The sequence below is a fragment of the Rhincodon typus genome, chromosome 15 (assembly GCF_021869965.1).
Source record: "Rhincodon typus isolate 14 chromosome 15, sRhiTyp1.1, whole genome shotgun sequence".
NCBI classification, from domain to species: Eukaryota; Metazoa; Chordata; class Chondrichthyes; order Orectolobiformes; family Rhincodontidae; genus Rhincodon; species Rhincodon typus.
This window is the reverse complement of record NC_063346.1, coordinates 1,526,386-1,546,794: the sequence shown is the minus strand read 5'-3', so window position 1 is coordinate 1,546,794 and position 20,409 is coordinate 1,526,386. Positions and strand designations below refer to the sequence as shown.

Here is a 20,409-nt window from a genome sequence, read left to right as displayed (position 1 = left end):
AGAATCTAACCATCATCTCCTGACATTCAAAGCATTTACCATCACTGTCAACCCATTATCAACATCCTGAGGATCACCACCGACCAGAAACTGAACTGGACTCGCCATATAAATACTGTGGTTACACAAGGAGATCAGAGGCTAGGAATCGTGCATCAAGAAACTCACCTCCTGACTCCTCAAAGCCTGTCCATCATCTACAAGGCACAAGTCAGGAGTGTGATGGAATACTCCCCACTTGCCTGGATGAGTGCAGCTCCAGCAAAATTCAAGACGCTTGACATCAGCCAGGACAAAGCAGCCCACTTGATTACTTCTACATTTCGCACTGGTGAGATGTATGTGTAATGGGAGCCATTTACAATAGGCTTGTCTGACAAGCAGCCCTTGGATAACAGAGCTGCCAAGGAGTCCTATCCTTCATCATCAAGAGTTCCAAATACAAGACACAGAAGTGGAAAATTCTGAAAGGAGATGCTGTCCAATTACATGCTGCTTCTCTCCTGCATTTGCAGCTGACAGACTGCCTGGTGAACACATCAGCAGCAAGTGCAGGAGAGAAACAGACTCTGATTGGAAGAGCCAGCCACAGTGCAAATGGAAATAGCTTTGTTGAACCAAAGGCTGTACATTAGAAGCAGCTAAGGCAAGAGTGCTTCAAGGGACAGACTGCAATAAGCAGGATGATTGTTCCATGGACACAGCAGGGAAGAAGCTCTGAGCCAGGGGAAGTCGAGCCTCTCTCCTTCTAATACAGGTGCCTCTCTGCTGGAGGAGGCAGTCAAAAGGCAGTGAATAATGCCTGGAGCCAAAGCAGGTAAGTAAATGAAGGAGAGTGGCATGAGTGAAAAAGATAGCACAGAAAGGAAAATGGCAAGAAAGGCTGGGTACAAGTGCGGGGTGGGGGTAGGGAAGGGTGTAGAGACAAGTACAGAGAGAGGAGTATGGAGAGAGGGAGGGGTGAGAGAAGATGGGAAGGGAGGAATGGGGACAGGAGTGGGACAGGAACAAAGTAAAAGCAAAGGAAAAAGATAGAAAGAGGAAGTGACAGGGAGGGAAGGAATGAGAGGGAGCGAGGAAGTGAAAGGAAGGGTGAAAGGGAATGAAAGGGAAAGTATGAGGGACTGAGAAGGAGGGTGCAAAGGAGTGAGACAGAGAGTGTGAAGGATAGAGGGCATGAAGGAGGGAGTGAGTAAAAGAGAGGGTGCTATCCCTCTGTTCATTGTATTCCGACATAGTTTGTATCATCAACAAACAATATGTAATAATATGTTACGCACTGTCTCTTTATCCAAGTCATTCACATACATTGCAAATAGCGGAGGCTCCGGTACTGATTCTTACGTCATTTCACTACTCAATGCCTGCCAACTTGAAAATGCCTAATTTGTCCCTACATTCTGTATCCAATCCTTTATCCATGATAATGTATTATCCCGAATGGGCCCTTATCTTAGGTAGTCACCTTCTATGTGGCATTTTACGTTTTAGAAATCCAAGAATATTACATCCACTGATTCTCCTTTATCTACCCTACCAGTTACATTCTTGAACAATTCTAATAATCTTGTCAAAGAACACTTCCTTTTTGTAAAACCATGATGACTTATTCTAATTACAATATGCTTTTCCAAGTGCATTGTTAGACTTCCATAATAACAAACTCCATCACTTAACTGATACTGATGTCAAGCTAACTGGCTAGCAGACCTCTGTTTACTCCCTCCCTCCTGCTTGGAATAGTGGTGTTACATTCACAAAATAACAGGAATAAAGAAAACAATGACATTAAAAAGTGATAAATACCCAGACCAAATGGTTTCCATCCAAGGATTTTGAAAGGAATAGGCAAGGGCATAGTAGATGCCCTAAATATGATCTTCCAAAGTTCTCCCCATTCCTTTAGATTGAGAAATTGGCATATTCAAGAAAGGGAAGTGTGACAAACCAGGGAATTCTGGACCAGCTAGCCGAGCATATGGTGTCGCAAAATTACTGGAGGCGGTATTTAAGGATGGAATGACTGAACATCTTGAACATTTTCAGCTGATCAGAAAAATCAGGTTGAATTTATAAAGGGTAAACTTCAAAACGTTATGACACTGGCTGTGAAATACTACAAATGTTCTGAGGTCATGATACAAAAGTACATTTTTTAACCCTTCTTCCAAACTAACCGACTGAGCATTCGTTGTTAAGTAAATCAATGAATGGATGTTAATGAGAAATCAAGGGACCAGACACTGTCCTGGAAACAGTGCAAAGAAATCAATGAATTTTACCCAGAGTTTTCACAGGACCAAAGCAAGCCAGTGATCAAAGAATAGGAGGATTGGAGTGAACATACAAAGCTCTAGTACTCCAGGACCCAGAATTGGATCATTTCCATTCACTTCGCTTTTTTAAAATTCATTCACAGAATGTGGGCATCGCTGGCTGAACCAGCATTTATTGCCCATCCCTAATTGTCCAGAGAATAGTTAAGAATCACCCACAAGAATATGCAGTCACATGTTGGTCAGGCCAGGTAAGGACATCAGTTTTCTTCCCTAAAGGACATTAGTGAACCACATGGGTTTTTAATGACAATTGACAATGATTTCATGATCATCATTACAATGTTAATTCCGATATTTGGTTGAATTTGAATTCAACCATCTACCAAAGTAGGATTCAAACATGAGCCCTCAGAACGTTACTTGAGTCTCTGGATTAGTAATCTAGCAATAATAACACCGGGCCATCGACTCCTCTTTGTGAAAATAATATAGGGCAAACTGACCTGTTGATATTCTAAACTAACACACCCAAAGATATAGAGGAAAATCGACTGAGGTTACTTATTGCGGGCGACCTTTTTATTATTAATTACCATCTAGCTGACATTTTTCTTGGTAATTTTTTTCCCATCCTGTCTCCTGGGATGTAATACAGAAACTGTATAAAACACTGGTTAGGCCACAGCTGAGATGCTGAGTACAATCTCATCACTCTACTACAGGAAAGACATAATTGTTCAGTAAGGAGATTTGTGAGAATATTGCGATGATTTGAAAATTGCAAGTATGAGGGAAGACTGACAGATGGATTGACTAGGGTTTCCTCAGAACACAAGAAGCAGCTGACGGTGACTTAGTCACGATGTACAAACCTAATGAGGGGTTTGGACAGGGAATACCTGCTTCCCTTGGCAAAGAAGTCAATTACCAGGGAACATGGATTTCGGGTGATTCGTAGAAGGGTTAAAGGAAACACAAGGAAAATCTTTTTCATCAAGAGGGTTATGGGTGTCTGGAATTCACTGTCCAGTTTGATGCTTGATGTTTGATGTTTAAAAGTGAGAGGTGGTTCATTTTGGAAGGACAAACTTGAAAGCAGAATACAGGGTTAACGGAAAGATTCTTCGCAGCGTGGAGGAGCAGAGGGATCTCGGGGTTCATGTCCACAGTTCCCTGAAAGCTGCTACCCAGATGGATAGAATTGTTAAGAAGGCGTATGGTGTGTTAGCTTTCATTAATAGAGGGATTGAGTTCAAGAGCCGTGAAGTTATGCTCCAGCTATACAAAAGCCTGGTTCATCCACATCTGGAGTATTGTGTCAAGTTCTGGTCGCCTCATTACAGGAAAGACGTGGAAGCGTTGGAAAAGGTGCAGAGGAGATTTACCAGGATGTTGCCTGGAATGGAGGGAAGGTCTTACGAGGAAAGGTTGGGAGAGCCAGGGCTTTTCTCCTTAGAATGACGAAGGATGAGAGGTGACTTGATAGAAATGTACAAAATGATCAGAGGTATAGACAGAGTGGACAGCCAGAGACTTTTTCTTAGGGTGGAGGTAGCTATTACAAGGGGGCAAAGTTTTAAAGTGAGTGGAGGTAGATATAGGTTCTTTACTCAGAAAGCGGTAGGGTCGTGGCATGCATTGCCGGAGAGGGTAGTGGAGTTGCCCTCATTAGGGGCATTTAAGCGGCTATTAGATAGGCATATGGATGATAGTATAAGGTAGGAGTGGAGGTTAGATAGACCTCAGGTTTAGGGTAAAAGTTCGGCACAACATCATGGGCCAAAGGGCCTGTACTGTGCTGTGCTGTACTGTTCTATGTTCTATGTTCTAAACCCTCAACTTATTCCAAAGGAACCTGGATCTTCATCAGAAGAGCTGTAGTCTGTTAGGCTACAGACCAGGGCAGGAAAGTGGAATCAGTCTGGGTGGTTAGTTTCTTTTAAAAGCTGGTGCAGACAAGATGGGCTGCATGTCCTTTTTCTGTGTGGTTACATTGCTATGTTTCTTTTTCCAGGATAAATTTCATTAGCTATCAATAGTTCATCCAAGTAACCATCTTCAATGCGTCAGACTAAGCAGTGAGCATCAGCAAACTACCTTATCATTTGTACACAGCCAGCAACAGTCAACAGATAGTCAATCTCCAGAAATTTCTACTTTTACATCAGGAGCACTGTCTGATTTTCCTAAATTGGCTAAGGTCAGCTCTTTTACAGGCTAAATCAAACCTGGCATTTGCTGGTTTCAAAGTTTCAGCTACACTGAGCTTTTGGAGGAGATAATAATACATTTTTAATTATGAATTGGGTGAGGTTTTGAATTATTAAAGCCATTGCAGTGGCCAACACCCGAAAAAGGAAAACGCTGGATGCTACAAACAGCCAAATTCAGCTCCCATTCTATGCTTACCTTCCACTGAAGATTTTCTCAACATATCTCCTCATGAATTCTCGGCATTCTAATGCTGTCTCATCATCCAACACTGAGTTTGCACTCTGACGTGAAGAAAATGATTCATTTGATGAGGCTCTCCTGGAAGAGTCCCAGTTTGTGTTTGTTGGTGAATCCTCCAGATCATTGTCACTGTCAGCAGAGTCAGTGTCATCACTCTCGGTCCTGCCTGTCCTTTTGCTGTGACCATTGCCAATGACTTTGGTCAAACAAAGTGACTCATCCTTGATCATATCAGAATCAAGACCTTCAAGATTACCAAGGGGAACATCCTGGGTACCCATTCTGTCCGAGAAGGAACAACACTACGATTGCAGGCTTTATATAAAGTTCAGAATGGTTCCGGTCGTCTGTTATTCCATCCAGCAGTATGGACCCCCATTGTACATTAGCCTGCAACCATGCGATTATCTGCAGCTGAACAAAATCACACATAGTTAAATTGGAGAAAATGGTTTGTATCTGTATGCAGATACTCTGTTTTCTGCATCTAGTGTTAAGACATTTATCTCCATGAAATTAAACACTTCCTATTTCAAAAATCCACAGCAGTACAATATGGCTTAGTTACAAGGTAAAGCTCCCTCTATACTATCCCCATCAAATACTCCTAAGACAGGGTCAGCACTGGGTTAGATACAGAGTAAAGCTCGCTCTACACTGACCTCATCAAACACTGCCAGTTTAGATACAGAGAAAGGCTCTCATGACAATGCGACAACTTTAGATGAACTATGTTTAGCTTAGTCCTGCATGCTCATCTCCACAAGGAACAGGAGAAGGAGGCCATTAGGCCCAAAGTATCTAAGCCAATTCTCTACTTCAGCAACTTAACCAGTTCCTAGAAAGGTCAAGGGCAGAGTCTATTTAAAAACAGAATGTACTGGAGAAACTCAGTAGGTCTGGCAGCATCTATGGAGAGAGTTCTGAGTCCAGAGTCCAAAATTACTTTTCTAAAGGGTCTATTTAATTGAAACCAAGAAAGAAAAGATGTACCATCACAGCTGAGTATAGATGAAGAAACTTTCAAGGAAATTAGTCAGAAGTGCAAAAAAGGAGTCATTATAATGGAGGACTTGAATTATCCTAATATAGACCAGGGTTGTAATGGTATAAAGAGTGAAGAGGGACAAGGCTTTCTGAACTATTAAGGAGAATTTTCTACATCCATACATTACCAGTCCATAAGGAAGGTGGCACTACTGGAATAAAAGCAGAAAATTCTGGATGAACTCAGCAGGTCTGCTCAACAGGTCTGGCAGCATCTGTCCAGCCCTGAGTTTCTCGAGTACTTTCTGTTTTATTCCAGATCTCCAGCACCCACAGTACTTTGGTTTTATTTAAGGCACTGCTGCACCCAGTTATGGGGAATGAGGTGGAACAAGTACAACAAGTGTCAGTGGGGATCATTAAGAGGGCAGTGATCATTGTATCATAATGTTTAGATTAACTTTGAGAAAGGACAAGAGGCAATTCGGAGTACCAATTAGTGCAGCAGCAATGGATCTACATCTTGTTTGAATTGTTCTCTTTCCTTTCTATTTCCTCTCCTCATTCATCCTGCCAAAATTAAGATTTTACACTTCTCTGCATTCTTTGGTTAGGCAATAGCCTAGTGGTTCTAATCACTAGATCATTAACCAAGAGATCCAGGTAATATTCTGGGAACCTGGATTCAAATCCCGCCATGGTAGCTGGTGGAATTTGAATTGAATAATAATCGATCTGCCATCCTTGCCTGATCTGGCCCATATGTAACTCCAGACCCACAACAATGTGGTTGACTCTTAACTGCCCACTTGGCAATTAGAGATGGGCAATAAATACTGGTCCAGCCCGTGACACCTTAGCCCCGTGAATGAATAAGAAAAAAAAATTCTTCTGCCATGTGTGCCTGCACTCCATCGGCTTGTCTGTATTATGTTCTCTTGAAGACAATCACAATTCTCCCCACAGTTCACATATACTTCCAAGTTTCTCTAGATCACTGATATAAAAACTTGGATCTTAGGAAACCCCAAAATAAGGCTTCCTCCAATCAGAAAACAACCACTCAACACAATTCTCTGTTTCCTGTCACTCAGCCAACTTCGTTTCCAGGCTGCCCTTCAATTCCTAATAAGACTACTATACATGGCACTTGATCAAATACATCTTGGAAGTCAGTCTACAGCTCAACCATGCCACCCATTTTAACCCTTTCAGTTACCTTAACAAAAAAACTTAATCAAGTTAGTTAAAACAATTTGCCTTTGCTGAATCAATGCTGGTTTTCCTAAATTAAATCAAGACTTGAACAAGGGTTCGCAATTCTTCACTCTTCTGGTATCTCCCCATGTCAAAGGAGGATTAGAAAAACATGCCCACAAATTCCATGCTTATTTCTCTTGGTATCATCAGATGTACCCACCAAGTCTTGGTAACTTATCAACTTTAAATAGAGTCAGGCATTCTAATAGCTCCAATGTTAGGCTAACTGCCTATAAAAACCCTGTTTGCTCTCCCTCTCTTGAAAAGTGGTGTTACATTTGCCAACTTCCAAACATTTGCCGTTCCCAAATCTAAGGGATTTAGGAAGATCATAGCCACAGTGAGAGTGGGAATTCTAGCTATTTTTTATGAGCTATCGTGTTTTAATCTCTTAAATTTCTCCATTCCTTTTTCTCTAATGATATTAATTACATTCATTTCCTCCCTCTTCGTAGCCCTGGGTTACACTGTATGAAGTAACATGTTTCCTCTACAGTTAAGTCAAAGACGAAATAATTGTTCAATACCTAAGCCATTTCCTCATTCTCTGCTGGTAATTTCTGTCTCTGTTTTTAAGGAACAAATGTTTACTTTAGCAAATATCTTGAAGCACCTGGGGAAATTTCACAATGTCACAAGTGCTTTACAAGTGTACACTCTTGTCATATTGGACAGATAAGTGCTAAAGGATGATTCTTTGAAATTGGTGAGAACAGAGTGGCACCAAGAGGTAGCCTTTGGCTACATTCCCAATTGTGATGTAGGGATACCGAAGAATGGAACTTAACCCAAAATGACTCAGTGATTCTGTAATGCTCAGATATGTAACCTTGTTTAGTCTGCTGGACTGTTTCATACCCACAAGGAGGTGGAAAAACCATACTCACCTATTGATGTTGTTTATTCAACAAAACTTTTGATCTTTGTAAATATTGTTCTTGCCCTAAATGCAAACTTGCGTGGCTCTTAAATGAAAGTAAAGGGATGAATCAAATAACTCCACTATCCTTGAATCACCAGAGGGCATCTGGCAAAGTGTTACATATGTGGACTCTCCAAGCTTTGTCCATTTTTATTTATTCAGTTTAGCTCTTTCACAACTGCCAGAGTGATGCAATTTTCTAACTCTCCATAACTGGTCGCAATTGAAATAAAAGCACAAGAATTCTGAAAATCTGACATAATGTCAGTCAGTGATGCTTACTATTTGCAAGAGTAAAGTTTGCTGGTGACTGAAGTGTATACACTGATACTCAGTCTGAGGAATCACTAATTGGTTTTCTAAAGTGATGAGTTACAGAGATGAAAATTGGCTGCGCAGACACACTGGAAGGTTGATTTCATGTTGGAAGATCTATGGTTGCAGGATACAGTTCCAGATGCATAATTATAGCAGCTGTATTCATAGAATTCCTACAGTGTGGAAGCAGGTCATTCGAGTCCACATCGACCCTCTGAACAGCATCCCACCCAGACTCATACCCCTACCCTATCCCTGTAACTCTGCATTTCCCATGGTTAATCCAACTAACCTACACATCCCTGGACTGTGGGAGGAAACTGGATCACCCAGAGAAAACCCACGCAGACACGGGGAGAGTGTGCAAACTTCACACAGATAGTTGCCCGAAGGTGAAACTAAACCCGGGTTCCTGGCGTTGTGAGGCAGCAGTGCTAAGCCCTGCGCTTTTGTGCGGCCCTTTCTGCAGAAAGATTTGCAACCTCTGAATCAACTATGGGTTCAAAATGCTACCTTGTTATTTCTGAAGTTCGATTCTGAAATACAACGGTCTACAACACCTATTTGAGATTTGTCCTCCCAGGGACATTGCAGTGCTTTGCATTCAGTGTATGAACATTCAGCAAGATCAGTTCCTAATGCACTCCTCCAGTTGAAAAACACTTTTTAAAAAATTTATTACTTGTGGAACTTTGGCATCGCTGGCTGGTTAGCTTTTCTTGCCCAGATGCAAGCCCACATTTAAAGTCAGCCCATTTAACAGTATTTTGCTTTAACGTCAGTAAGTTAATAGGACCTGTAGTCTCACAGAGTTCTGAGATTCACTTGAACAGTGTTTCCCAAGTGACTGGCACTGACCTCTCTTAACTCTGTGCGTGGAGGGCTGTTGTAGGTTGCAACAGGACATTGACAGGATGCAGAACTGGGCAAAGAAGTGGCAGATGGAATTCAACCCAGAAAAGTGTGAAGTGATTCATTTTGGAAGGTCGAATTTAATGCAGAATACAAGGTTAATGGCAGGATTCTCAGCAGTGTGGAGGAACAGAGGGATCTTGGGGTCCACGTCCATAGATCCCTCAAAGTTGCTACCCAAGTTGATAGGGTTGTAAAGAAGGCGTATGGTGTGTTGGCTTTCATTGGCAGGGGAATTGAGTTTAAGAGCCACGAGGTTATGCTGCAGTTCTATAAAACTCTGGTTAGACCACACTTGGAATATTGTATTCAGTTCTGGTCCCTCATTATAGAAAAGATGTGGAAGCTTTAGAGAGGGTGCAAAGGAGATTTACCAGCATGCTGCCTGGACTGGAGGGCAGGTCTTATGAGGGAAGGTTGAGGGACCTAGGGCTTTTTTCATTGGAGTGAAGGATGAGAGGTGACTTGATAGAGATTTACAAGATGGTGAGGCATAGATAGACTGGAAAGTCAGAGACTTTTTCCCCAGGGTGGAAATGACTATTTCGAGGGGCATAATTTTAAGGTGATTGGAGGAAGGTATAGGGGAGATGTCAGAGGTAGGTTCTTCACACAGAGAGTGGTGGGTGTGTGGAATGCGCTGCCAGCAGTGGTAGTGGAGTCAGATACTTTAGAGACTTTTAAGCAACTCTTGGATCAGCATATGGAGGATAGTAAAATGTAGGGTATGCAGGGTAGATTGATCTTAGAGAAGGTAATAGGTCGGCACAACATTGTGGGCCGAAGGGCCTGTACTGTGCTGTACTGTTCTATGTCCTATGTCCTTGACGATATTCCTTATGCCATGCCTTCCGAGGTGCGCAGTTCTCCCGCCTAGGGTGGAGCCTGAGGCATTGCTGTGCGAGGTCAGCTCTATACTCCAGACTACTTATTTGAGCTGCCACTTGCTCCAGGCCATGTTGTAGTCACAGCCTAACAAGATCTTTATGTCTGCTTCAGAAAAGTGGCACCTAGATTGAATTCAATTTGGATAAGTGTAGTGATGCACTTGGGCAGAATAAACAAGGCAAGGGAATATATAGGACCCTGGGAAGCACTGAGGATCAGAGTGATTTCGGTGTGCATGTCCCTTCAGGTAGCTGGACAGGCAGATAAAGGGTTAAGAAAGCATATGGGATGCTTGCCTTTATTAGGCGAGGCACAGAGTTTAAGAGGGAGGTTTCACTGGAACTGTATAAGGTGCAGGTAAGGCCACAGCTAGAGTATGTGCAGTTCTGGAATCCCCACGATAGGAGGGATGTGACTGCACTGGAGAGCAACCAGAGGAGATTTACCAGGATGTTAAAGGGTCACTGAACTTGAAACATTAAATCTGCCTTCTCTCCACAGAAGCCGCCAGACCTGCTGAGTTTCTCCAGTAATTTGTTTTAGTTACCAGGATTGCCTGGGTTGAAGAGTTTTAGTTATGAAGAGAAATTGGATAGACTGGAACTGTTTTCCTTGGAGCCAAGGAGACTTGTGGGGGATGGAATGAAACATGATTGAGATATATACAATTTTGAGGGGCATAGATAGGGCAGACGTGATAGGAAGGAACCTATCCTCTGGGTGGAGCGATCAGTGACCAGGGAGCATAGATTTAAAGGAAGGGACAGGAGGTTTAGAGGGAATGTGAGGTAAAAGTATTACATTCAGAGGGTGGTGGGAATCTGGAACTCTGCCTGAAAGGGTGGTAGAGGCAAAAATCCTTACAACATTTAAGAAATGTTTAAATGTACAATTGTGATGCCAAAGCGCACAAACTATGGGCTAAATGCTGGAAAATGGGATTAGAATAGTTAGGTGGTTGTTTTTGACTGGCACAGACTCAATGGGCCAAAGGGCCTTTTTCTGTTCCGTAGATCTCTGACTATAGAATTCCTACAGTGGGGAAAGAGGCCGATCACCCATTGAATCTGCTCCAACCCTCCGAAGAGCATCCGACCAGATCCCAGCCCCGTCATCCTGTACTTACCATGGCTAATCCACCTAATATGGCTTATCTCTGGACTGTGGGAGGAAACCAAAGCACCCAGCAGAAACCCACGGAGACACAGGGAGAATGTGCTGACCCCACACATACAGTCAGCCCTGGCACTGCGAGGCAGCAGTGCTAACCACATCATGACCAAGAAAAATCTCTGGAAAGCAGAAACAATGTGCAAGGTGCAGAAACAAATTGTGAGGCTGAGGGCCAATGCAAGTCTTCTCTCCCTGAAATAAAAATTCAAAAGTGAGAATCAGCCTGCCAAGAAAGGACTTTTCCACATGAACAAACTATCCCAACTGATCTTGATAACTGGCAGCAGTGTGAACAGAGAGAGAGGTTACTCCGCCTTCTGCCTGCCACTCATGAAATTAGATGGGCTCCAGCAAACAGTACTGAAAGTAAAGTCTTTCAGCTTGCATCAGGCTGTTCTACATAACCTGACCTTGAAAGAAAACTAATTAGTGATAATGGATAGAGTTCGGCACAGCCTGTCCTCAAACAAGTACACAAGGAGCAATTAACCTCAAATAAACAAAACAGCTCCATGCTGTACAACACTGATATTATGTTAAAAACATCGCACGGAACAACACTGACAAACATTGAAACTAGTCAGTGATAATCCACAGTACCAAAATAGACCATAGAATCACAGAATCCCAAAAGCTTTTAAACAGGCCCTTCGCCCGACAAGTCCACACCAACCCTCAGAGCATCCCACCCAGACCCATCCCCTATAACCAACCTAATCTACATATCCCTGAACACTACAGGCAATTTAGCATGGCCAGTCCACCTAGCCTGCACATCTTTGGACTGACAGAGGAAACTGGAGCACCTGGAGGAAACCCACACAGACACGGGGAGAATGTACAAACTCCACGCAGACATTTGCCCCTGGTGTCTGTGAGGCAGCAGTGCTAACCACTGAGCCACCTTGCTAACACAGAGTGGAATAAACCGAGAAAATTGGTGAACTACGTTCAAACACTATCATTTCACCAATATGTTCTCAACATTCCTCGGCTATTTCATAAAAGTTTTGTTCTAAAAGGATAAATTCGGTTCAGCAAGGACTGAGGCAAATTACAATACTGCAATTCTACTGATTAAAAAACAGTTTCTTTTGTGCACAGATTCCCACAGAAATTATGCTGGACTTGTCCTCCGCAAAAGAAAAATTTTTAGATAGACACGTCTCTTTAACACTACACACTTGGCACTTTGTGGCTGCAGCGTACGCAAACCCATGTCACACAAATTATTCCAGATGGCATTTCTTCCTCCCTTTGATCTACTGTTGAGAAGTTGTTTGCCACAGTCCTGATTGTTGAGTATTGCTAAACTTCTTAAAAGGCCATTATGATAAGCAAAGTGGCCCGGGGACCCATACCATCCATCATCCTGTTTGATCAATCCTATCTTATTCACTGTGCAGGTTCTGTGCCAGAGCCAAGGAAGTAGACTATGGAACCCATTCTAATTTGAAGCTTTTAATCTCAAACGATTCAAATCACAAACCAAGACCACCCTGGCTTCAGTTATTGAGCTTCAAAATGCTGATGATGGTGCAGAGGGTGCTGTGGCAGAAACAGGCCATTATTTACTGAGGCAGACAAGATGACGGATTTACACTCATTCAGAAGACCCAGGTCCTCCATCAACAAACTCCAAAATGTTCACACCCCAGCCCTCTTGGTTAGGATTTGTGATGAGTGTCTGGAAAATATGGAATGATTCCACGACCTTGGAAATAATCTTTCACAGAAGTCTGACATTGACAATGATGCCCAATTCATTGCGTTGGATTTATAGTTTGGATGTCAGATACCAGGTTCCAGGACAGGCAAACCACAAGAGGACTGAAGAAATGCTTCAAGGAGGTGCTGAAAGCCAAAATGAAGAAATGCAACACAGACAGCAACTCCTGGGAAACCATACTCTGGACCGAATCAAATGGAGGCAAAGTCTGCTGGAAGGATCCCAGATCCAATGGCAAAAAAATGAAGAGGAAAAACAAGAGTGGTGAAAAGAACAATCTTTGACCTAAACTAATACCGCATGACCAGGCATCCCACATGACAACAAACATTCAACATGCCATAAAGTTTGCAGATCCCAAATCAGCTTTCTTGGCCATTTCCAATCTCACAGAAGACAATTATCCTCACCTACAAGCTACGGCCAATAATAATAATCTACAAACAAACAGTACAAAACAATGACTTCAATAAACATTGATAACCTTTTGCACTGAAAAGAATAATTACTAGTGTTATGGGAACACCACCTGAAAGTTTTCTCCAAGTTACACACCATCTTGACTAGGGACTATATTGAATTATAGAATCCCCAGAGTGTGGAAACAGACCATTCAGCCCCAACATGTCCACACAAACCTTCTGAAGACCATGCCACCCAGACTCATCCCCTAACCCCATCCCTGTATTTCCTCTAGCTAACTCACTTAGCCTACACATCTCTGAACATTGTGGGCAATTTAGCGTGGCCAATCCACCTAACTTGCACATCTTTGGACTGTGGGAGGAAACTGGGGCACTCGGCAAAAACCTACGCAGACACAGGGAGAACATGCAAACTCCACACAGACAGTCGCCTGAGGCTGCAATCGAACCTGGGTCCCTGGCGCTAAGAGGCAGCAGTGCTAACCACTGAGCCACCGTGCCGCCCCTTGCTGGACCTTCAATGTCTTTATTCCTTATTCATTTACGGGATAAGGGCATCACTGGCTAGGCAGCATTTATTGCCCATCCCTAATTGTCCAGAGGGTAGTTAAGAGTCAACCACATTGCTATGGGTCTGGAGACCAGGTAAGGATGGTAGTTCCTTCCCTAAAGGACATGAGTGAACCAGATGGGTTTTTCCAACAAGTGACAATGGATTTATGGTCATCATTAGATTCTTAATGCCAGATATTTACTGAATTCAAATTCCACCGAATTTGATTCGAACCCGGGTCCCCAGAACATTATCTGGGTTTCTGGATTAACAGTCCAGCAAAAATACCACTAGGCCATTGCCTCCCTGTATGTATTGGTCAAAATCCTGGAAATCCCTTCCTTACAGAACTGTGGGTATAGCCACTATAGCAGTTCAGGTCATTAGCGAGTTGGCAACAAATTTGGCCTTGCCAGAAATGCTCATTTCCCATGAATGAATTTAAAAACTGGAGTAGTGTATCCAATTGTGGGTACTAACATTCTTTTGACACTTCTTTACGAATGAAGATTTTAGGAAGGTTTTACTCATTGCTTATAGACCCACTGGTGGTTAATTGGGCCCATCTTTGAATAGTAGGCTCTCCCCACAGTATGTCCGGGTGAAGATGCAGTCACTGCTGGGGACAACTGCATCCTTTGTTATTTCTCTATCATGCTGATTCTTCCCTTGAAAGTCTCTGTCGCACTCCCAATGTACGATCTCCGGGTAACGTGATCTATGATCTGCACTTCCCACTAGTGATGGTCGGTGTGGTACAAACAGAGGGAGTCCCTGAAACATTTGCACATGGCCTCCCTAGTCGGTTTCCCAGTGCTGAGCTGTCCGTACATACAACCTTCAGCAGGAGATTATAGTCTATCAGGGTAACATGACAAACCTAATGCAGATTATGGTTTTGATGTTGGCTGTTTCCAGGACCCAATGTTTGCGGTGTTAGCCTTCCAGCTGATCCCAAAGATGCTGCCAAGGCCGTGCTGATGAAAGTGCTCGAGAATGTTTATGCGATAGCAACATGACTCAGTGCCATAGAGAAGGGTGGCAAAGACTAGGTTTTATATACTTTGAGTTTGGTTTGTGCTCTAAGGTTGTGATCTCCCCATATGCATTGTGGAGCCTGTTTAATGCCTTAGTTGCTTTTGGCATTCAGCTTGGTTCCCTCAATCTCAAAGCCTGGTGGTCTGTTTTCTTCTTGGACTGCAGATTGACACAGGACTTCAGTTTTCTTTAAGCAAGTTTTTAGTCCAAAGAGATGTGTCAGAAAAAAGTGTCGTTATACTTTGGAATCAACTTTAGCAACTATGTAAAGACCTTAGATAGGATTCAAAAGAAATTTACAAGAATGATTCCAAAGGTGAGTGATTACAGTTACGTGGAGAGACTGGAGAAGTTCATCTCAGCAAAAAAGGTGAACAGGAGATTTGACTGAAATGTTTAAAATCATGAAGGTTTTAGAGAAAGTAAATAAGTTAAAAATTGTTTCCAATAATGGAAGGGTTGATATCCAAATGTCATAGACTCAAGGTTATGATTAAATGAACCACAGGTGATGTTGAACTAGTCCTTGACTCTCCAACCAGAAAAAAAAACATTTCTCTGTCTACTTCCCCATTCTCCTTAAAATTCAAGAACTTTGATCAAAATATTGTTCAATCTTCTAGATCCAGGAACCATAATTCCAGTTTACAGAATTGCATCTCATAACTTAAGTCTTCAAGTGTAGTTACTGTTCTAGTAAACAGATGAATTACTCTTTCAAAGGTGCAGTGCCCAGATCTGCTCCATGTATGGTCTAAACACAGCTCTGTATGGCTGAAGAATGACTTTTATCACCTTTATATGTAGACTCTAGAATGCAAGGTCAGCATTCAATCCTGTTTTGATTATTTTCTATCACTGCTCATGACATTTTAATGATCTGTGTATATAGAGCTCTTTGCCTCCTGCAGATTTTAACTTTTCACATTCATAAAGGACTCTCCCCAACTTCTGTGGGTCCAAGGTGGATGATTTTACATTTTTCTACATTGAAAAGTAGTCTTTTTAAAAGAGGTACAGTGAGAATTCAGGGTCAGCATGTTTGTCCAAGAGTGAAGGGCAAGGGTGGCAAGTCTAGGGAACCCTGGATGTCAAGGGATATCGAGAGTTTGATAAAATGAAGGAAACATATATGTCAGTGAGTGCATTAGAATCAAGGGAGGCCCTTCAAAAGTATAGGTTGCTTAAAAAACAAAGTAGGAGGGCAAAGAGAGGGGCACAAGATATCTTTAGCAGACAGGATTAAGGAAATCTCCAAGGTATTAAATAGGTATGTTAAGAGTAAGAAAATTACCAGGGAATGGGTGAGGCCTATTAGAGACCAAAGGGGCAACGTGTGCATGGAGGCAAAGGACATGGTGAGATCTTAAATGAGTATTTCTCATCTGTATTCACAGAGGAGAAAAGTGTTGTAGCCAGAGATATCAGTTGGGATGGTGAGGTTCTCGAACATTTCAAAATTATTTAGGAGATATTTGGTTTTTAGTTGCCATATAGATGTATAAATCCCCAGGGCCTGATGAAATGTATCCCCAGCTGCTACGGGAGGCAAGGGAGGAGATTGCTGGGGCCCTGGCAGAGATATTTAATACTTCGCTGGTCACAGGTGAAATGCTAGATAAATACAGGACAGGTAATGTGTTTCCTTTGTTCAAGAAGCGCAGCAGGGATAGGCCAGGTAATTACAAAGCAGTTAGTCTGACGTCAGTGGTGGTGAAATTTTTGGAAACATTCTAAGGGACAAGGTTAATCAACACTTGGAAAGACAGGGATTGATCAAGGATAGTCAGCATTAATTTGTTGGAAGGAGATCCTGTCTGAATAATTGATTGCGTTTTTTTAAAAGCTGGCTAAAATCTTAATGAGAGTAGTGCAGTTAATGTGGTTTACATGGATTACAGCAAGGCTGTTGACAAAGTCCTACATGGTAAGCTAGTCCAAAAGATAAGAGCCCATAGGATCCAAGACAAGTTGGCAAACTGGATCCAAAACTGGCTTGCAAATAGGAGGCGAACGGTAATGGCAGAGGGCTGTTTCTGTGATTGGAAGCCTTTTACCAGTGGTGTGCCACAGGGATCAGTGCTGGGACCCTTTCAGCTTGTAATGTACATTTGCAACTTGGATGTGAATTGAAATAACTGCATGGAGGGCGGTATCCCGTCACCAAGTCACCCTTTATTTACTAGTGCACAGTACACTGGCTGTGGCCAGCCAGCTGAAAGTCTGTCCTCAACTGAGAAGATTCTAATCTCCCGGTTATATTTGGTCAGTCAAGGCTTTCCTGATTGGCCTAGGTTAACAGCCCCAGTCAAGAACCTTGTAGTCAGAGGTCCACCTGGTTCCAATCACTACATGAATGTAGAAGGTATAATTAGTACATTTGCAGATGACATGAAAATTAGGGTGTTCTTGATGGTGAAGAGGACGGTCTCAGGCTACAATCTGATATTGATCAGCTGGTAAATTGGGCCATGCAATGGCAGATGGAATTTAATCCCAATAAGTGTGAGGTGATGCATTTTGGGAGGTCAAATAAGAGAGGATGTGCATAATGAACGGTTGGTCCCTAGGGAGTATGGTAAACCCTAGTAGAATCCTGGACTAGGAATCCCAAGTCCCTTTGTACTTCGGATTTCTGAATTTTCTCCCCATGTAGAAAACAGTCTATGCTTTTATTCTTCCTGCCAAAGTGCATCACCTCACACTTTCCCACGTTGTAATGCATCTGCCATTTCTTCACCACTCTCCTAACCTGTCTAAATCCTTCTGTAGCCTCCCCACCTCCTCAATACTACCTGTCCCTCCACCTATATCACCTGGAAACTTAGCCAGAATGCCCTCAGTTCCTTCATTTAAATCATTAATGTATAAAGTGAAAAGTTGTGGTCTCAACACGATCCTTGCGGAACATCACTAATCACTGGCTACCATCCTGAGAAAGACCCTTTTATCCCCACTCTCTGCTTTCTGCCAGATAGCCAGTCTTCTACGCACATTAGTACCTTGTCTCTAACACCATGGGCCCTTATTTTACTCAGCAGCCTCCTATGTGGCACCTTGTCAAAGGCTTTCTTGAAGTCCAGGTAGATAACATCCATTGGCTTTCCTTGATTTAACCTGCTTGTTACCTCTTCAAAGAATTCTAACAGACTTGTCAGGCATGACCTCTTCTGGATGAAAACTTGCTGACTTTGCCCTATTTTACCGTAGTTAGGAAGGCAAATACAATGTTGGCATTTATTTCGAGAGGACTACAATATAAAAGCCGGGATGTACGTCTGAGGCTTTATAAAGCTCTAGTCAGACCACAATTAGAGTATTGTGAGCAATTTTGGGCCCCATACCTCAGGAAGAACATACTGGCTCCAGATCGGGTCCAGAGGAGGTTCACGAGAATTATCCCAGGAATGAAAGACTTAACATGAGGAATGTTTGTGGATCCTGGATCTATACTCGAAGTAGTTTAGAAGGATGTGCGGGGGATCTAATTGAAACTTACAGAATACTGAACCGCCTGGAAAGAGTGGATGTTGGGAGGATGCTTCCATTGGTAGGAGAGACTAGGATCCGAGGGCACAGCCTTAGAGTAAAGGCAAGACCTTTTAGAACGGAGATAAGGAGAAGCTTCTTCAGCCAGACAGTGATGAATCTATGGAATTCATTGCTACAGAAGGCTGTGGAGGCCAGGTGATTGAGTATATTTAAGACAGAGAAAGACTGGTTCTTGATTGTCAAGGGGATCAAGGGTTACAGGGAGAAAGCGGAAGAACAGGATTGAGAAATATAGCCATGATTGAATGGCAGAGCAGATTCATTGGGCCGAATAGCCTAATTTCTGCTCCTATGTCTTACGGAGTACTGAGGAAAAAAGGAACTCTGGTGTCAAACTCCATAGATCCCTGAAGGTGTCAACATAGGGCAATCAGGGTAGTAAAGAAGGCATGTGGGATGCTTGCCTTCATTAGCCAGGGGGTGGAATATAAAGGGCAAGGAAGTCTAGTTAAAATTTGATAAAACATTGGTTAAGCCACAGATGGAATACTGCGCGCAGTTCTGGTTGCCAAACTACTGGAAGGACGTGACTACACTGGAGAGGGTGCAGAGGAGATTGTTGCCCGAGATGAAGCCTCAGTTATGAGGAGAGCATGAATAGGCTGGGTTTGTTCTCCCTGGAGCACACGAGGCTGAAGAGCAAACTGATTGAGGTATACAAAATTACGAGAGGCATAGACATGGTAGATTATGAGAATCTTTTCCCCATTGCAGATGTGTCTAAAACCAGAGGGCACAAGTTTAAGGTAAAAAGCAAGTGGTTTAGGTGGTCTGAGAAAGAATTTTTTCATCCAGAGGCAGTTATATGGAACATGCAGCCTGAGAGTATGGTGGAGGCCCATACTCTCAACATTTAAGAAGCATCTGGATGAAGGTAAATGGGATTAGTGTAGTTTGCTTTTTGGTGGGCCAAAGGGTCTGCTGCTATGCTGGATGACTGTACAAAATTCATTTTCCATTTGTTCTGGGGGATTCGGCATGTTTCTTGCTTCACCCAAGGGGAAAATCAATGTGCCCAAGAGCTTCACTAATTGAGTTCCACAAACAGGGCAGCATGGTGGCTCAGTGGTTAGCACTGCAGCCTCACAACACCAGGGACCTGGGTTCAATTCCAGCCTCGGGTGACTGTCTGTGTGGAGTTTGCACATTCTCCCCGTATCTGCGTGGGTTTCCTCTAGGTGCTCTGGTTTCCTCCAACAGTCCAAAGACGTGCAGGCTAGGTGGATTGGCCATGCTAAATTGCCCGTAGTGTTCGGGGTGTGTGGGTTATAGGGGGATGGGTCTGAGTGGGATGCTCCAAGGGTTAGTGTGGACTTGTTGGGCTGAAGGGCCTGTTTCCACACTGTAGGGATTCTATGATTCTCTGAACACTGTCCATTCCAGGAAACAAATGTGAACCATGGGCATTAACAATAAATGCATGGGCCTTTAAGCAGGATGCGCACAGCATTGAAGAGCTATGGGTGTAGTTTTAGTGGCAAAAGCTGGTAAAGTGTTACATTTCCCAAAACTAAGACAATCTTCTGCTGGAATAGTGACATATCAGCTTCAGGAAACCTGTTCAACCAGGCTGATAAACAAACATTTGCTTTATAAAGTTATAGTAATTGCTTTATGGAATCAGAGTGTTTACTAACTATAGCAGGGAGACTGTACAAGCTTACCAGCTCAGAGTCATTGAAGTCTACAGCACAGAAAAAGGCCCTTTTGCCCACTGAGTCTGCGCCAGTCAAAAACCACCACCTCACTATTCTAATCCCATTTTCCAGCACTTGGCCAATACCTTATATACCTTGGCATCACAAGTACACATCTAAACACTTAAATGTTATGAGGGTTTCTGCTGCTACCACCCTTACAGGAGGGGAGTCAGGCATGAATTACCTGTCACGAATCCATGTTGGCTTTTCCTGACTATT

General features: G+C 42.9%; 1 protein-coding gene across 3 annotated transcripts in view; it reads right to left on the bottom strand.

Annotated features, from left to right (window-relative positions):
• The window catches only part of LOC109917987 (uncharacterized protein KIAA0513), a 123,166-nt gene that overhangs the window by 85,289 nt on the left and 17,468 nt on the right, over positions 1–20,409 (bottom strand). For all 3 annotated transcript variants that reach the window (XM_048605547.1, XM_020517885.2, XM_048605543.1), the window contains exon 2: positions 4,689–5,147. In XM_048605547.1, the coding sequence (XP_048461504.1) occupies positions 4,689–5,014 (326 nt within the window). In that variant the 5' untranslated portion in view covers positions 5,015–5,147. The remainder of the gene's footprint in view (positions 1–4,688; positions 5,148–20,409) is intronic.